We start from the raw sequence: 16,461 nt of genomic DNA, 5'->3' as shown, positions 1-16,461 counted from the left end.
CCGAGTAAAATAAATATATTAATAAGCTTACCTTTCAATATATTCCATTTCCCTTAAATGCTATTACAGTAAACTATCAAGAGTGACACACATACTACAACTTAATATGCATGTGAATCTGATAATACGCTGACCTACTCGCCTATGAATAAAACCATGTTTGTCTTTTTCAATCGTTCAAAGTTTATCATAAAAAGTTGTTTTTCTGCAAATAGACTGACGTCCACTTAGAAAGACTCGTTTCCGTGACCTTTATGAATTCATTGTTTTATTTTCTAATAAGTGAACGGTGTTTGTATCTAGAGCGTATTTTCCCATAGGCGCTCGATGACAATGTTTTTATTTATTTATTTATTTTTTTAGTTACCCGTTGTTTATTATAATGCATACACATACTAAATCAATAAAAATCTTCCGACAAAACGTCTTCTTAAAAAAAAAAGATAGTTCGACTATGTACATAGATATTGAAAAGGTAGGGCACTCGCCATTTTAATAAGCAACGGAAATGCGTCATTATCCATAATTAAATCGCTGCCATCTTTTTAAATGCGCGCGCAGGCCGGGAACCTCGCTCTTTCTCTATCTACTTTCAGTTTTAACAGAAACACCCACAGACGATGTGATAAATCCCTGTAACTATTGTTTCACTCACTTAATGGGGGTAATCAACACAATATATTGTAAATTGCATACACATGAATCATTCCTTACCAATTGTTTAACTTGATTTCGTCTGCCATGGTGATGTCCAGAAAAAAATCAGCGCATCAAAAAATAAATCTGGCGCCCAAAGAGTGTATTGGCTGTTGTAGAGAAGAGCGAGTTTCCCGGTTAAACAATTGGTAAGGAAAGGACTCCATTCACGAACAATTAGGAATAGGATTCTTAAACGTTATTTACCATAAACAGAGCATGTATGAGCGGTGTAAGAAAATCACCAGACACAAAAAAATCCGAATGATCACAATTCTACAAAAGAAATTCTTGGTATTTGTTAACCTCGTAGCGGAATAAAATGTGTACGTCTTCACTCTGGATCAGCAGACGATTTATTCGGAGGAGTCCGGAGATAGCCGATGTATATCGATTCGTACGTCATGTCTAGTCATCAAATATCGCTCTTCTGAGTGACCTTGTTGGTTTTAGCGCAGTTCAAATATGTACGTCGTGACTTAGATATAACTGATAAGATGCACTTGAATAAATTAAGACACAATGACTGATAAAAATTCTTCAGAAGCACTTAGTGGCATCATATTAATTGAAGATGGCGATGCTGTCGGTCGCGTGTGTTCTTGCTGCAGTGTGCGCACCCGCACATGCTCGTGGAATACAAACACGCGCCAATCAGTGTTACGGTGACCTTGGATGTTTCACATCCGATAACGTCATGCCGTTGCCTGATGCACCGGATCACATCCGCACGACATTCCGCCTGTATAACCGCGGTTCGAGCAATAGCTACGACCTAGAAGCTGTCGGGTTCAAGTCGCACCTGAGCGCCTGGCTAAGCCACTTCGACGTCCATAAGAAAACAAAGATCATTACCCATGGGTTTGTAGACAACGGCGCCAAGCCTTGGGTCGTCCAGATGAAGTCAGAATTACTTAAGAAGGCGAGTACAGACATTTACTTAAGTCAAAACGAATACCACGAGGAACGGCGATAATCCTCAAGAAATATTAGTGTGCTTAGTTTTGCAATTGAGTAATTAATTCATATTAAGTAAAACAATCAATAATTGCAATAATTTGTTCTAAATCCGATGGTTTTGTTGGGGTGGGGGGAGGTGAAGCCCCATCCGTTACTGTTTCACTAAAACCCATAATGCGTCTGATTCGATAGACAAGAAGCACATTTTGACGTCTTTCGCAGTTCTGCGTTATTCGGGGTTAAAATAAAAAACACGGTCTTTTAAAATAAGTTTGATGTTTATCAGGGTGATTTCAATGTCATCGTGACGGATTGGGGCCACGGATCGCTAACGGAATACCCAAAGGCAGTGGCCAACACGTATGTGGTCGGTGCCCAGCTCGCAGGGCTGCTTTCTGAGCTGCACGCGCATCATGGGCTCCAGTACGCGGACGTGCATCTGATTGGTCACAGCCTGGGCGCGCAGATATCCGGTCACGTGGGAGGACGCGTCCAGGGGCTTGCTCGGATTACAGGTGGTACACAAAGATGTAGATATTGAGTTTTGAATTTTGTGTGAAACGGTAAAATTAGAATTTGATCTTATGATGATACCTGTAAGCAAAATGAGTATCAATAAAAATGCACGTGTTGTCGAGTGCTTTCCATTCTCCGGGATTTAAATAGTACTTGTTATTAACCTGTATTGGCAGTGTTTGGTTTTGTTTTCCATTGACGCTTGATGTGCAACATCAAATAGAAGTTCAAATATTTAAATATAAACATCAAATGTGAATCAGAGGAATTTCAGAACTCACTCGCTAAATACAATCATGTAGCCATAACAATTAATTATTTATTTGACTTTTATGCGCAGTTATTTAAAATACGCATCAGACTTTAAATCTTTGTTGTTTGTGGCCCTATTTTTAGGCCTTGACCCTGCCGACCCAGGGTTCACGGGTAAAACAACCGACAAGCGTTTGGACGCCTCGGATGCGACGTTTGTTGACGTCATTCACACAGACGGCTCCACGTTCAACCTTGTGTCGGGTAATATTTTGGTGCATATTTTATACGTGTTTTAATGCTTACATTTCTGTGAGCACATGGGTTCCTACTGAAACTATAAAGCTTAACAGCAACGAACGTTGGGCGAGATATAATTACTTTCCGTTGAAGGTGACGTCATATGTTAAATTGCTAGGTTTCGGTACGAATGTTGATGTTAAAAACAAATATTTTAGTGTCGGTCTATATGACTGTCTCATTGAGCACTACGTTTCGGTACGGACGTTGTCATTGGCAACATATATCAAGTGTCAGTGTACATGTTTTTTTGCAATAAGTACGTTACCATTGACAACATTTATCAAGTGTCCGTCATATGTTTCGTTCCTAGGTTTTGATAAGTCTTTCGCCATTAACAACATATATCAAGTGCCAGTGTTTATGGTTCGTTGCAAAGTTTCAACAAGTACTTTGCCAACTTCAATATATATCTAAGTGTCACTGTATATGTTTCACTGCAATGTTCCTTTACGAGCGTTGCCATTGACTGTATGAATAGCGTTTCAGTATATATGCTTCTTTGCTAGGTTTCGGTATGGACGATGCCTTGACTACATACATAGCGTTTCAGTATACACATTTTCTTGCTAGGTTTCGGTATGGACGTTGCCACGGGCCATTTAGATTTCTATCCAAACGGCGGGGGAGCATCAGCCAGGCTGTGAGGAGAAGCCGGTTGCCGGTGCCATAGGCAGTCTCACTCACCTTGACCTTTCGGGTAATGGCTGTTTATACGTTGAAATACGAACTCGTAGAATATAACGTTTGTGCTGGATGACGTAGGAGTAATACTTCGAAATACCATGCATGTTCCTTTTTGTGTCGGTAAGTAGCTTTATAAGTTGCTGTTCATGCGTATTTTCGTTTGGAATCTGAACGCACATTTAAGGAAATGCATGAAAAGCACTGGGCGCTTAACATGCGCTAACCCACGATATGGTCATATAATCTTAAGTACCATCGGGAGAGTTAAGAAAATTGTCATACAATTTCTTGTCATCAACAATAGCTCCTATAAAAACTGGTAGTTATGTCGTTCAACATTGTCCATGCGAAACGAAGTTATAAAAACGTTCATGTGTATTTTAACATGGTATAATACGAAACAAACTAAGACTGTTGATCTTGCTGCCAACAGGTGTCAAGCAAGCAGTCACGTGCAGCCATTCACGGTCACACGAGCTATTTACTGAATCCATTAACTCGGCCTGCAAGTTCTACGCACACCTGTGCCCGAGTGGGGATAGCTTCGAGGCCGGAAGTTGCCTCGGCTGTCCCGCCGGAGGTTGTCCGCGTATGGGCTATGATGCCGAACTGAGTTCCGGTATGAAGGGATCTTTCTATCTGAGTACATCCGGGGCAACTCCTTACTGCGGTGAGTACCGGATATGATGCTGTAATAGTGCAGGTGGTGGTGTCATCTGGTATGATGGTGAATATGTACGTGCTTGGCGATTTAGATGGTGGTGGTGTTGTTGGTGGTGGTGGTGGCGGTGGTATACTTGTTTTCGATGACAGTGTTGTTAGTGGCAGTAGAGATAGAGGTGGTTGTGATGATGATAAAGGCGGTGTCAAATGATTGTCTTTATTGATGATTGTGGTCAGTGCCGTAGCCAGGCCCAAATTTAAGCCGAGGCAGTATCTCAGGTCTTAAAGGCCATTAAACTACATTTTATACCTAAATTATCGGAATCGTGGACGCTATATATTACCGTTTGGTATCAATAAAGTTAACACAAAAAATCTGCTACAAGTTCCTTGTCAATTTTATATTATGGTACCATAAACGGTGTTGGAACTGACATGATGTAACAAACTTAACTACAGAAAAATAGTCATATACTTCATTTGAAGTCATATAGAAAAAAGAAAAAAATGAGACGCAGCTCTCTCATACAAGCCATAGTATGTATATGGATAATAGAATGTGCTTTACATATTTATTATTGAAATACTAAAATAAAATAGATTTACCTTATAATATGAAGAAACAGATCTATCAAACATTTTAGCGAATAATGTTTCATGAACATGTTTTATTATTCTTCAACTTTTAAATATCACTCTTATTGAACGCTTATTCAACTCTCCTGTCTCCAGTCGAATCCCACATTTGAAGAATTTGTTTTCGATCAACTGGAATGTTTTTATGCACAAACTTTAAAGCGATGCCATTAAGCCGTTCCTCTTTCATAGTAGAACGTGTCCACGTTTTAAGCCTTCGCAGTGCGATAAAACTCCGCTCACATGTACAAGAACCAATAAAAAAATATTATTTCTTAAGTTAACATCAAATCAGCTTCCGCAAACTTGCTGTTGTAGTTCAGACAAGTTCACCGTGAAAAAATTCGTGGACGATTTGTTTTTCCATTTAGAGCTTGAAAGCACACTAAGGCTCTTTAAAGAAATATTTAAATGCATTAAATCAAAAGCGTTTTCAATCATAAACACATATAAAAAGGATCATTGATGGAATTTACTTAAACACGGACCTACTGGGATTCGAACCAACAATATAATAGTGAGCAATGGATCCAGAGTCTGACGCTTTACCGATTGCGTCACAGGAGCATATTGCTGAGGAGTACAAATATTTAACTTAAATCAGTAAAGTTTTTGGCCATTTTTTCAATTTTCTTGTGTAACATTTTGTTTTAGCACTGCGTCATCATTTTCTGTCAGTTGACAGTTCTATCATAAAAGTTTAATCATCAACGTTCCATCATCCACTTCATTGACTATTAAAAAGAAAAGACTTCTTTATATAAAAAAGTTTAATACGCGGCATATTATTATTTGAAAATTCTAATGTAAACAAAGATTCTTACCACCTGAAACGGTCCCGGAATAAACTCGACGCCGGCCATAAAGAGGTGAATTCCAATAAAGGCGAAAACGCCAACAACTCGAAGTGTGTCTAGGTCCAAAATAGACCCAGACCTGGCCGTAAAACACCCGATCCTCGCTCGGTACGTTCCGATGTCCACAATGATTGTCAATCTCCACGCAGAGTTGTCGTTCCTTGCTCTCACATACAACTCTGCGAAAGGCTCAGCACGCCATTTTGTCTATAAAATAGCTAAAACCGAACAAACGCATTCAATGTATATTTGATTGGATATTTAAGATCGCATGCATTAAATTAAGAAATATGACTTATAAATGTACGATAAATCGTGCAAATACTTGCGAGTTTTAATGCAACTCTTTGGAACTATTATATTGCCCATTTACGCAGATGGAATCATTCCACGCACTTTACATATGTAAATAATTGAACATTGTTTATTGAGTTACGTTAGGAATTGATTCGACGTGTGTATGTATGTTGGTTTCTTAACAACAAAAAACATATCAATTTTATAATAATGAATTAAGACTGATACAAGATATCATGGTATGAGATGGGGTTTTTAATGCAGTGAATGCAATGTAACCGTCGTGCAAGAGATTGTTTAGTATACTGTAACCTCAATGATGAACGCTTGTTATGATCATGACATGAATGAGACGCTTTCATAACAATAGTCCGTTCTGAGCCCAACACAGAGGTGAATGTAAAGTAACCGTCGTGCAAGAGATTGAATGATTGTAACATCGAAGTGTACAGTGCGACGCTTTGTTTAATATACGGATTTTCCTAATCATTTTGCTGAGCCATTTGGCATCAATTGAAGTTATTAAAATGAAATAATTATCGGCCTCAACATGAACCAATTGTACTCCATGATAATATTTGTTTGTGAATATCATAGTGCCTAAAATTCATTAAATTGCCTCAATTTCTGATATAGATTTTTTTCTTTGACATAAATTGTCCTTTTTTCCTTGTAATCTAAACATTGCTCTGCAAATTTTAGCCGAGGCAACTGCCTCGGTGTGCCTCAGCGTGGCTACGGCGCTGGTGGTGGTGGTTGGATGTATACCTTTAGGTTAAAGTGATATTATGAGCATATAACAGTATATAGGTGTCTATCGCAACCGTTGTTTATTTTTGGTGTTTTAACTTCATATACACTTATATTCGTTAATGCAGCATCAACATACTAAAACAATATCCCGGAAAAAGAAAAATAATCCATTTGAATATCAACCGTACTTTCGTTTTGACAACTGACGACAGAAATGATTCGATGTACGATGCTAGTCTTAATGTAGTTTTCATGCAGATTCTTTCATACGACACAAAGACACAATTTTGTTTTACGGATCATTTCGGCTAAGAGGACTGGGTGAGTCATGTAAAATATCGAAAATAATATCTTTTTTTTTTTTTATAAACAACGTAGCAAAATGATTTGTAGATAGTTGGTCAGTTACCACATTTTAACTAATTCTTTTGACCTGTTAATTCTTTTCAGCTCAATTTTAACAGTGAAAAATGCCAATTATATCACTTTAAATGTGCTGTTTTAAAAGGATATACATTTATAAGCTGTATATTTGAAATATATACATGTCTGCTAATGTGTACGTACTCTATACGTCATCTGAGAGTTCTGATAATGGATCTGGATACTGGATTAGCTACTTTCTGAAAGAGGCAGATTTCAATGCACAAGGACGGCTTTTTGTGTTCTATAGACTAGCTTTCGATGTATTTTCAACAATTATTGTTGTTTTTTACACAAAATAATACGCTGTTTTTGAATAATTACCCTTAGCAACAGAAACAACGTAGCAGCCTCACAGAGCTCTTATTTGTGATAAATTATATAAGTTTGTTTCAGGTGTATATAGATTTGTGTATTTTAAAGGTCATAGTCCAAAATTAATATTAACAGAACAGAACAAAACAGAACATCAGTTTCTAAGTTTAAATGCTTAAATACAGAAACTAGCAAGACATATCAGAATAGATTTTCTGGTCTTATTTAATATTTGTAAAAAAATAAACATAATTAGTTTTCTTCTGTAAACATCAGGTATACGTGTATGTCTAACATTATCATATAAAGGGCATATCAAAACAAAATGGAACTCATCTTCGATTTCATTAGGTATACACAATTTACAAATTATTTCAAATCTGGATAGTTTTTAGTCTATCAGTTTCTATAAATAGAACATAAGAAGATAATCTTTTATGATATTGAAATCATTGTAGTAAAGGCAAATGAAGCTTGATAACCATTATATTTTGCGTACGTATCACAATGTAGATTCTAGAGTGTTTTTCATAAATAACAATTTGAACGGGCTCGTTTTAGCACGTACATTTCACAGTTAAACTTTCCGAAATTTTCAAGATCTATTCTGAAAACTTCAGAATCCGCACGTTATTATTGCATCATATTCCACTCTTATTTCCTTATTTGTCCATAATAACAAGCGGAGTGTCGTGTATGCATTAAAAACATGGAACAAAATTGTCACAAAACCAGGTTTTCAATTTGAAAAAAAGTCTAATAAAGGGAGATAATTCAAAATGTGCATTATTTCGTGTCAATACATGACTGTGCTCATCGATTGAGTAGACTGGATATATAAAAAATTAAATAGGTTAAACATGATAAATTCAGGGCACGAGTATTTCGTGGACGTCATGATGTCTGACCAGATGTTGCACACCTACGGGGAGTTCATGATCACGCTCGTGGGAACCAAAGGGCACTCGGAGCCGCTCAAGTTTGAAAGGTATGCTGATATACCGAAACTTTTATTGAATAAAAAGCCTGTTAATATAAGACATATCTCTTAATAAACCAATACCAAGATACATGATTCGTTAACCTTTGAAAAGTATTTTAGCCCAAATAACTTGCTATTAAAACTAAGGGACGTTAGCTTAAATGACGAAAAATATTGGGCCAATACTGATATTATCAGTAAAGCGCTTCATACTAAGTTGCAAAACATTGAAGCCTCATGCACGCACTTGACCACGGCTCGGAGGAGAAGCACGTGATCAGCACGCACGTGGACATCGGCAGCATGACGTCAGTGCAGCTGCAGTTCGTCAAGGCCAGTGGCGTGCACGGGGCGCTGGCGGCCCCATACGTGAAGGTTCACAGTGTCCTTGTAGTACCGGCGGAGGACGCGAGTCATAGGTGAGTGAGGCAAGGGTTATGACGGCCTCGTCATTATGATCATCATCGTCATCATTATCATTATCATCATCACCAATATAATTATCATCATTATCATCGTCGTCGTCCTCATCAACCTACTCCTCCATCATCACCACCACCATTATCATCATAATCATCAACATCACCGTCAAAAGTAACAAGAACACCATTACCATAATTATCGTATCATCATTCTCATCTTCATCATAATCACCTCATCATTTGCCCTGTACAACAATTTTTTTACACTTAAACTAATTCATGTGCAGACGGACAAAAACATGTTTGACAATTTTCATTTTTGACAATTTCAGATTTAAGTTCTGTGCCAATGACGCTCATTTCAATGCGGGTCAGACAGTTGCCATCTCCAGTCACGCCGGATGTTGACCTCAGGAAGCGATGTCAAATGACCACGTGATTGCATTTTGTGTGTAATAGAGTTGTTCTGATCTTGTGACAGTCGTTTCCATGTTTGTTGCGTTCATTAAACGGAAAATGCATGCTGGATACATGTTTTGCGACTCACAAAACAGAAAACATATTCTCTTGCACAGGCATATATATATATTTTTTTATTATACCTCACTTTTATTTACAATGCTAAACTCCCATAGGCCATCGTGACATAGAAATACTGTCAGACCCAGCGGGAATGAATTTACTGTCCAAAATATACTGTATCCCGCTGCCATAGCAATCAAGTGCCACCAGCGGGAAAAAATTTACTGACCAAAAAATACTGTATCCCGCTGCCTTAGCAATCACGTGCGGAATGTTCGAAAATTATACTGTAGCAATTCGCGCATGCGCAGTACGCAGTTTTGCGTGTCCGTTGTATTTGGGTAATAGAAATATCGATTTCAGCTGAAACTGTGCTCTAGAATAGATAAATGCCATTATTTAAGCTTTGACAGGAGTCAAAAAGAAAATCAATTTAGTATAAACGACACGCTTACCTCAAAGGCAACTTTAATCCAATGCTAATAACAATAAAGTTACAACGATATACACTTCCAGTGTCTGTTCTTAAGGTGTTATGCATGACAAACACACAATCCGAAATACGTTTTGGATTCGTTCGATGCTTTAAACAAATATTTTACTGTAATAAAAAAAACACCACGTCTATATTGTTGTCCCAAAATGTTTCGTCACCAAAATGACGTCACACAAGTACGTCATAAATTGCGTAATCAAGTGATGAAAATGAAATACTGAAAGCTGGTTCTGTAATAGATCTATATTTTTAAAGAAATAATTGACAAATAAGAAAATTGATGGGATAAATTGATTACTAGGTCGGTTCCGAATAAAGCGAAGTTCATTTTGCTCTGCCCGTAAATCTGAACCACTCAACATATTAATGGTTGTTCATTGCTGAAATTAAATTCAATTATTGAATATTTAAATTGTTCATGGTTCATATAAATTGTTCATGTTTGAATAGTTTATTCGGTATAATAAAATAAATATTACATGTCTGACAGGGTGACAGTAAATTTGTCAACTTTCGGAAAAATACTGTCAACCTTGGCTTCGCCTCGGTTGACAGTATTTCCTCAAGTTTCCCTGTCAGCCATGTAATATTTATATAATGTATGATGACGGACCTTTTCTCATAAACATTCCACTATTTCATATATAGTGTCATTTCAGACAATACGCGTAATAAAGCAATATGGCGGAAGACATATTAAGGCTGAAAAAGCGATCAGCCAACTTCTCTTATTATCAGATGGCGCTGATGTCTCACAATTGTAAACATGAACGGTATGCGCAAGTAAATGTCAAGGTTCGCACGAAATATACCCACCTACCCACCTACCTACCTACCCATCCACCCAAACCCACCCACCCAACCACCCACCAACCCACCAACCCACCGAAAATCCACCCACCCACCCATCCACCAACCTACCTACCTACCTACCTACCTACCTACCTACCTACCTGCCTGCCTGCCTGCCTGCCTGCCTGCCTGCCTGCCTGCCTGCCTGCCTGCCTGCCTGCCTGCCTGCCTGCCTGCCTGCCTGCCTGCCTGCCTGCCTGCCTGCCTGCCTGCCTGCCTGCCTGCCTGCCTGCATACATACATACATACATACATACATACATACATACATACATACATACATACATACATACATACATACATACATACATACATACATACATACATACATACATACATACATACATACATACATACATACATACATACATACATACATACATACATACATAAATACATACATGCATGCATGCATGCACGGACGCACGCTCGCACGCACACACACACACACGAACACGCGCACACACTCGTACACACGCACGCACACACACACACACACGCACACACCAACACACACACGCGCACACACACGCACACCCGCACCCACACGCAAACACATTAATTTGACTTGTAGTAATGTATTTATTACTATAACTTTCATCATTAAAAGTCAAACGCCATTTAATTTCTTTGACCGTCATATTTATATACCCACTTGAATACATTAATACAAACTTTTATAAACCTCCCATGTCATTAAAATAAGAAGTACGTAATTTTCATGTTGAAATCAGTTTAGTTGATCACTTTGTACTTGATATAAACCTCCGTAACTGATTACATCGCCCGGGTCATTCGTTCGTACCTTGTACTCCGATTTTCCGGTCATGTGACATGTTTAGGTAGATTTTGAGCAAAATAATTTACCCATTAAATACGTTACTATCTATTTATCGTCTGGGGGTGTTGTTGGGGAAAAAAATATTACTTTTCGTACAAGTTGAGAGGAAAGAGGAAAATCACTATTTCTACGCCATAGTTACACAGATAATTGCCATGAATATAGTGCGAAGACGATCTTGTTCAATCTATGTATGTTATTTGTCTGAAATATTTATGGAAATTGAGGTTTTAAAATTGAAAGTACAAGTTTCAAACCGAAGTAAGGTCAAAATGGCGACATGGAGACTACGTGATTCTAACCGAGACACTTCATGCGACTTCATTGGAGAATGTTCTGTCATACAATCTTGTGAGCAATGTATGAAAACCAACGTATTAAAACATGCAACGGTTTTTTGTAAGAATTGTGCTGAGTTTCCGTGTGATGCGTGCAAAAATCCACACACCGTTTATAAACATGGCAGGCACGACATTGTCAATATCAAGGATAGGAAAACTGTACCGGTGGGAGTCGATATGAAAGGACTAGACATTTGTCAAGAGCACGGCAAGGAAATAGACTTTTTCTGTCACGATCATTCCAAGCTCTGCTGTAGAAAATGTGTGCTCACTCACCGGAAATGTGACCAAATGGATGAAATAGCAAACGCATTCGGAACAGAACGACCTGATCTTCAAGCAGTGAAACAGTCGTTAATGAATTGGCAGTCCGAGGCTGATGCCATAATAGAGGATTGTCAGCACTCAGAATCTGATATTAACGCCCCCATTCCTAACATTTCTTTCGAGATAGACACAATGAGAGATCGTTTAATGAATTTATTTGAAGACGCTAAGCAGACATTAATTTCTATGGCAAATCTGTTCCAAACTTCACAAGTCCTACGCATTGGGAATAAGCTTGGTTAGACGTTCAATGTTAAGGAAGAAATAAACAAAGAAATATCAATGTGCTGTTCCGTTTTATACCACGGAACGCCTACCCAAAAGTACATGTATGCTATGACGATTAAGGAGAAACTGAACACAAGTGAATTAATTTTAAATAAACAACACTATTCCTATTAACAGTGCATCCATCATGACAGTTTCATTTCCAAAAGAAATAACTACAGTTCTTGAGATGGAAAACAATTTCATAAAACTGAATTGTGATTGGCACAAGACAGGTATTTTATTACGTATTAATAGTTACACATTATTTAATTGTATTTAATTTGTTTGTGTATGTAAATATAGTACAGACAACGTCTGGTTAGTGCAATCCTTGTGTATGTAAATATAGTACAGACAACGTCTGGTTAGTGCAATCCAGCCTTGTTATATAGGCTACATCCGGATATAAATAAAACGCAAAAATATTTCCACACATTTGGGTAAAAAAGCTTTTCTATAATTGCAAACTAATTGGAAATATTGCAAAATCCGACCGTACTGTAAATAACTGACGTTGTTATTTTTGTCATTCAATGAATATGATTATTAAAAGAAAGCTCTCCTCACAAGTAAGTACAACGGACATTTTTATTCAGGTTTTCATGACTAAAAGTTTGGTCGTAATTGTAGACTTTTCTTCGACCATTAGGAGATTGAGATAAGTGATGGCAATTTGTGACGTGGGTGTAGCGACAGCAACCATATCCTATCTTAAATTCGTGCATGAATTTCGGATAAAGGCGTGAGAATGTTAATAATATGCAGTCCAATTCTGGGGAACGAAGTCGAGATGATTGTGTCATGTTGACAAAAAATCGTGCATTTGTTCCATAAAATCAGAAACAAACACGCGTAATCGTATCTGAACGAATCATACTGTATTTGAAACAATCGTGACCAGATCGCAAACAAACTCGTATCGTATCATGATGTTTGAAAAAGAAAATATTTAAATGTGTGTAAAATGTGTGTTAAATGTGTTCAAGCAAGAAAGACCACGATCAGCTTCGAGAAGAACATCGAGACGTTCTATGCAAATGGTACGGCAGTAAGAACATAATACAAAGCGAATTAATATCTTAAGAAATACTATAATCAAGGTAAAATCGGTTTTCATTTATAATATGTGATTCTTATTTTTGGTTAAATCGTGGTCATAATCAATTTTCCTAATGTAAGACACAACGAACCTTCTTGTATTGTCTCGTAACGGACCGCATTGATTTGTGATAAATGCATAGGACTGTATAGGTAATATATAAAAAAGTGACCAGATTGAAACCCGGCAGAAAACATGGTAACGCGACGTAAATGGTCGCATCACACCGTATAATCCACATCTGAATGTAAGATACAGATCACGATCAGCAACGAGTTAACGATAGTGGCATTCGCGATGGTTCGAGCGTTATAGGGAACCATTCATAAGCGTGTTCAGTCATGTTCGTGTCAGTAATTCGTTGGATACTTATTGAACAAAGCGCAATGGAATACCTACTTAGTTACTGTAAATTATTAGACACGTATAAAACTGTTCAAATATGTCAATTATCGCGCTCATCTACTGTCCAAGGCCAATGCACATGACAGGTATCAAGCAAATCGGTGAATCAGTTGACGAGATAAAGATTGGAAACGATTTCACACTTATTGTGCAACAGTGACCTTGACTTTTGACCTCGTGACCCCAATTTCAATAGGAGTCAGTTACTGACCAAGGCCAATGCACAGGTGAAGTATCAAGCCAATTGGTGAATCAGTTGACGAGTTATTGATGGGGAACAAACACACTTAGTGGGTCACAGTGACCTTGACCTTTGACCTAGTGACCCCAATTTCAATAGGGATTATATACTGCCCCAGGCAAATGCACAATGAAAGTATCAGGCCAATCGGTGAATCAGTTGACGAGTTACTGATGGGAAACTATTAAACAACTAGTGTGTAACAGTCCTTGACCTTTGACCTAGTAACCCCAATTTCAATAGAGGTCATCTACTGTTCAAGGTCAATGCACATGTGAAGTATCAAGCCAATCGGTGAATCAGTTGACGAGTTATTGATGGAAAACGATTGACTACTAAGTGCGTAACTGTGACCTTGAACTTTGACCTAGTAACTCCAATTTTGATAGAGGGCATCTACTGTCCAAGGCCAATGCACATGGGAAGTATCAAGCTAATCGGTGAAAAAGTTTACGAGTTATTGATCGGAATGGATTGTACATTTAATGTGTAACAGTGACTTTGACCTAGTGACCCCAATTTCAATAGGGGTAATCTCCTCTCCAAGGACACTACACATGTGAAGCATCAAGCCAATCGGTCTATTGGTTGACAAGTTATTATATATAGTGACATTGACTTTTGACCTAGTGACATCAATTTCAATAGGAGCCATCTACTGTCCTAGGCCAATGCACATGTGAAGTATCAAGCCAATTGGTCAATTCGTTGACGAGTTATTGATCGGAAAGGATTTTCACACTTAGTGTGATAGTGAACTTGACCTTTGACCTAGTGACCCCAATTTCAATAGTTATTCAATTATCATTATAATAATATTCATAACTATTAATATTATGATCATTATGATTATTTTTAAGTGAATGCCAGCCCGATAAGCTTACCCTCCATACAAAGGCCACTCTCCGTTGAGCTCCTCGTATCCGTGGATCTACACAAGACCGGAGATGATGAGAGGGAACCTTGGATCACTGGACTGGATTTCCTTTCGGACGGGAGACTGGTAGCTGTGGATAACGTAAACAGGAAATGTATCATACTGAATCAGCAACTACACAAATTAGGTAAACCGTATAAGTTCAAGCATCACCCACATGGCGTAGTATGCGTGTCTTATAATAAACTGTGTGTAACGTTTGGTAAAGTAGTACGTCTCCAGTCTGTTAGTTCAGATAATACCATCCGACTGACAAGAGAAATCTCAACATCCTCCAGGTTCTATTCAATGTCTTCGTCTCAAATGGTCGTGAGTTCGTACGATGATCCACGTGCTGTGAGAATGCTATCAGTGGACGGTGTGGAGTCTGACTTTGATAAAGTCGTGTTTCCTATAAAGACGTCCAAAATAGATGAGAGTAAGAGCACCTATGTCCAGTCAAAAACACTTTGGTGCTGACTGACAGGTTCGCTCACACAGTGTTCATGTACGCCACCGTGAAGGGTACGTCTAGAGCAGTTGGTGTGCAGTATGAGCAACTACTCCATCGTGCACCTGAGTGTTGATGGTGTAATTCTCGGCACCTATCCAGTGGATATGTGGTATCCCTTCACCATAGGTGTGTCTAAGGATAGCACTAGGTTAGCGGTGTCCAACAATGCTATAGGCGCCTCGAAACTTCAGTTGTACAAGATATCAACAACAATGGGTTATGTGACTTATACACCGTTATCTTTGTGAATATTCTTTGTACACAAATATTTAATATTGACGCGCCTTTGTGTGGTCATGTTCATTAAACAAGAATACTTTTCCGATTTATTTAAATTGAATAGTATTGTTGTCATGTTTTATCGCTCATGAATTTTCAATTTCATTGCATTTCATATGTTTTGTGAATGTATTATTTACCGTTTTTAACTACATTTAAAGTAACTTCTAGAAATTATAATATATATTTGAATACATTTTGATATAGTGTGTATGTTATACTATTTAAATTCCGATAAATGAAACTTAACTGGTGTGTATCAACATTCCATATAAATACTGTATGGTATACTATTGAGTCCTGTTAAAATGTAACATATTTCTGTTGTGTCGTTATGCTCTGTATATAGCGGTATATATATTTGTTAATGTGTATTAATGTTCAGACTATGTGACCAAGAACATGTTTTCTTAAATTCCGTAGGTAAACTATGCAGCGGTAAAAACAATATTAGTATTGTATGAAATACAATAAAGGTTGCATTTTGGGATCAAACTGAATTTAATTCTTCACATTATCGGTTAAATTAAAACAAGCATATAATTAAGAACATGAAACATAAATGTGTTTTCATAATGTCACAATCGGAATGTAAGGTT

General features: G+C 37.8%; 1 protein-coding gene and 1 pseudogene across 1 annotated transcript; both read left to right on the top strand.

Moving 5' to 3' along the window:
* The first annotated feature begins 1,248 nt into the window (after nucleotides 1-1,248).
* LOC127833915 (inactive pancreatic lipase-related protein 1-like) lies at nucleotides 1,249-9,287 on the top strand (annotated as a pseudogene).
* Nucleotides 9,288-11,530: 2,243 nt separating this feature from the next.
* LOC127833918 (uncharacterized) lies at nucleotides 11,531-15,604 on the top strand. Its single transcript, XM_052359425.1, has 2 exons — nucleotides 11,531-12,641; nucleotides 15,014-15,604. Exons 1-2 carry the CDS (start codon nucleotides 12,554-12,556, stop codon nucleotides 15,547-15,549), a joined length of 624 nt encoding a protein of 207 aa, XP_052215385.1. The 5' UTR covers nucleotides 11,531-12,553; the 3' UTR covers nucleotides 15,550-15,604.
* The last annotated feature ends 857 nt before the right edge of the window (nucleotides 15,605-16,461 follow it).

Source organism: Dreissena polymorpha, chromosome 6 (assembly GCF_020536995.1).
Source record: "Dreissena polymorpha isolate Duluth1 chromosome 6, UMN_Dpol_1.0, whole genome shotgun sequence".
NCBI classification, from domain to species: domain Eukaryota; kingdom Metazoa; phylum Mollusca; class Bivalvia; order Myida; family Dreissenidae; genus Dreissena; species Dreissena polymorpha.
This window is presented reverse-complemented; position numbering and strand designations above follow the sequence as displayed.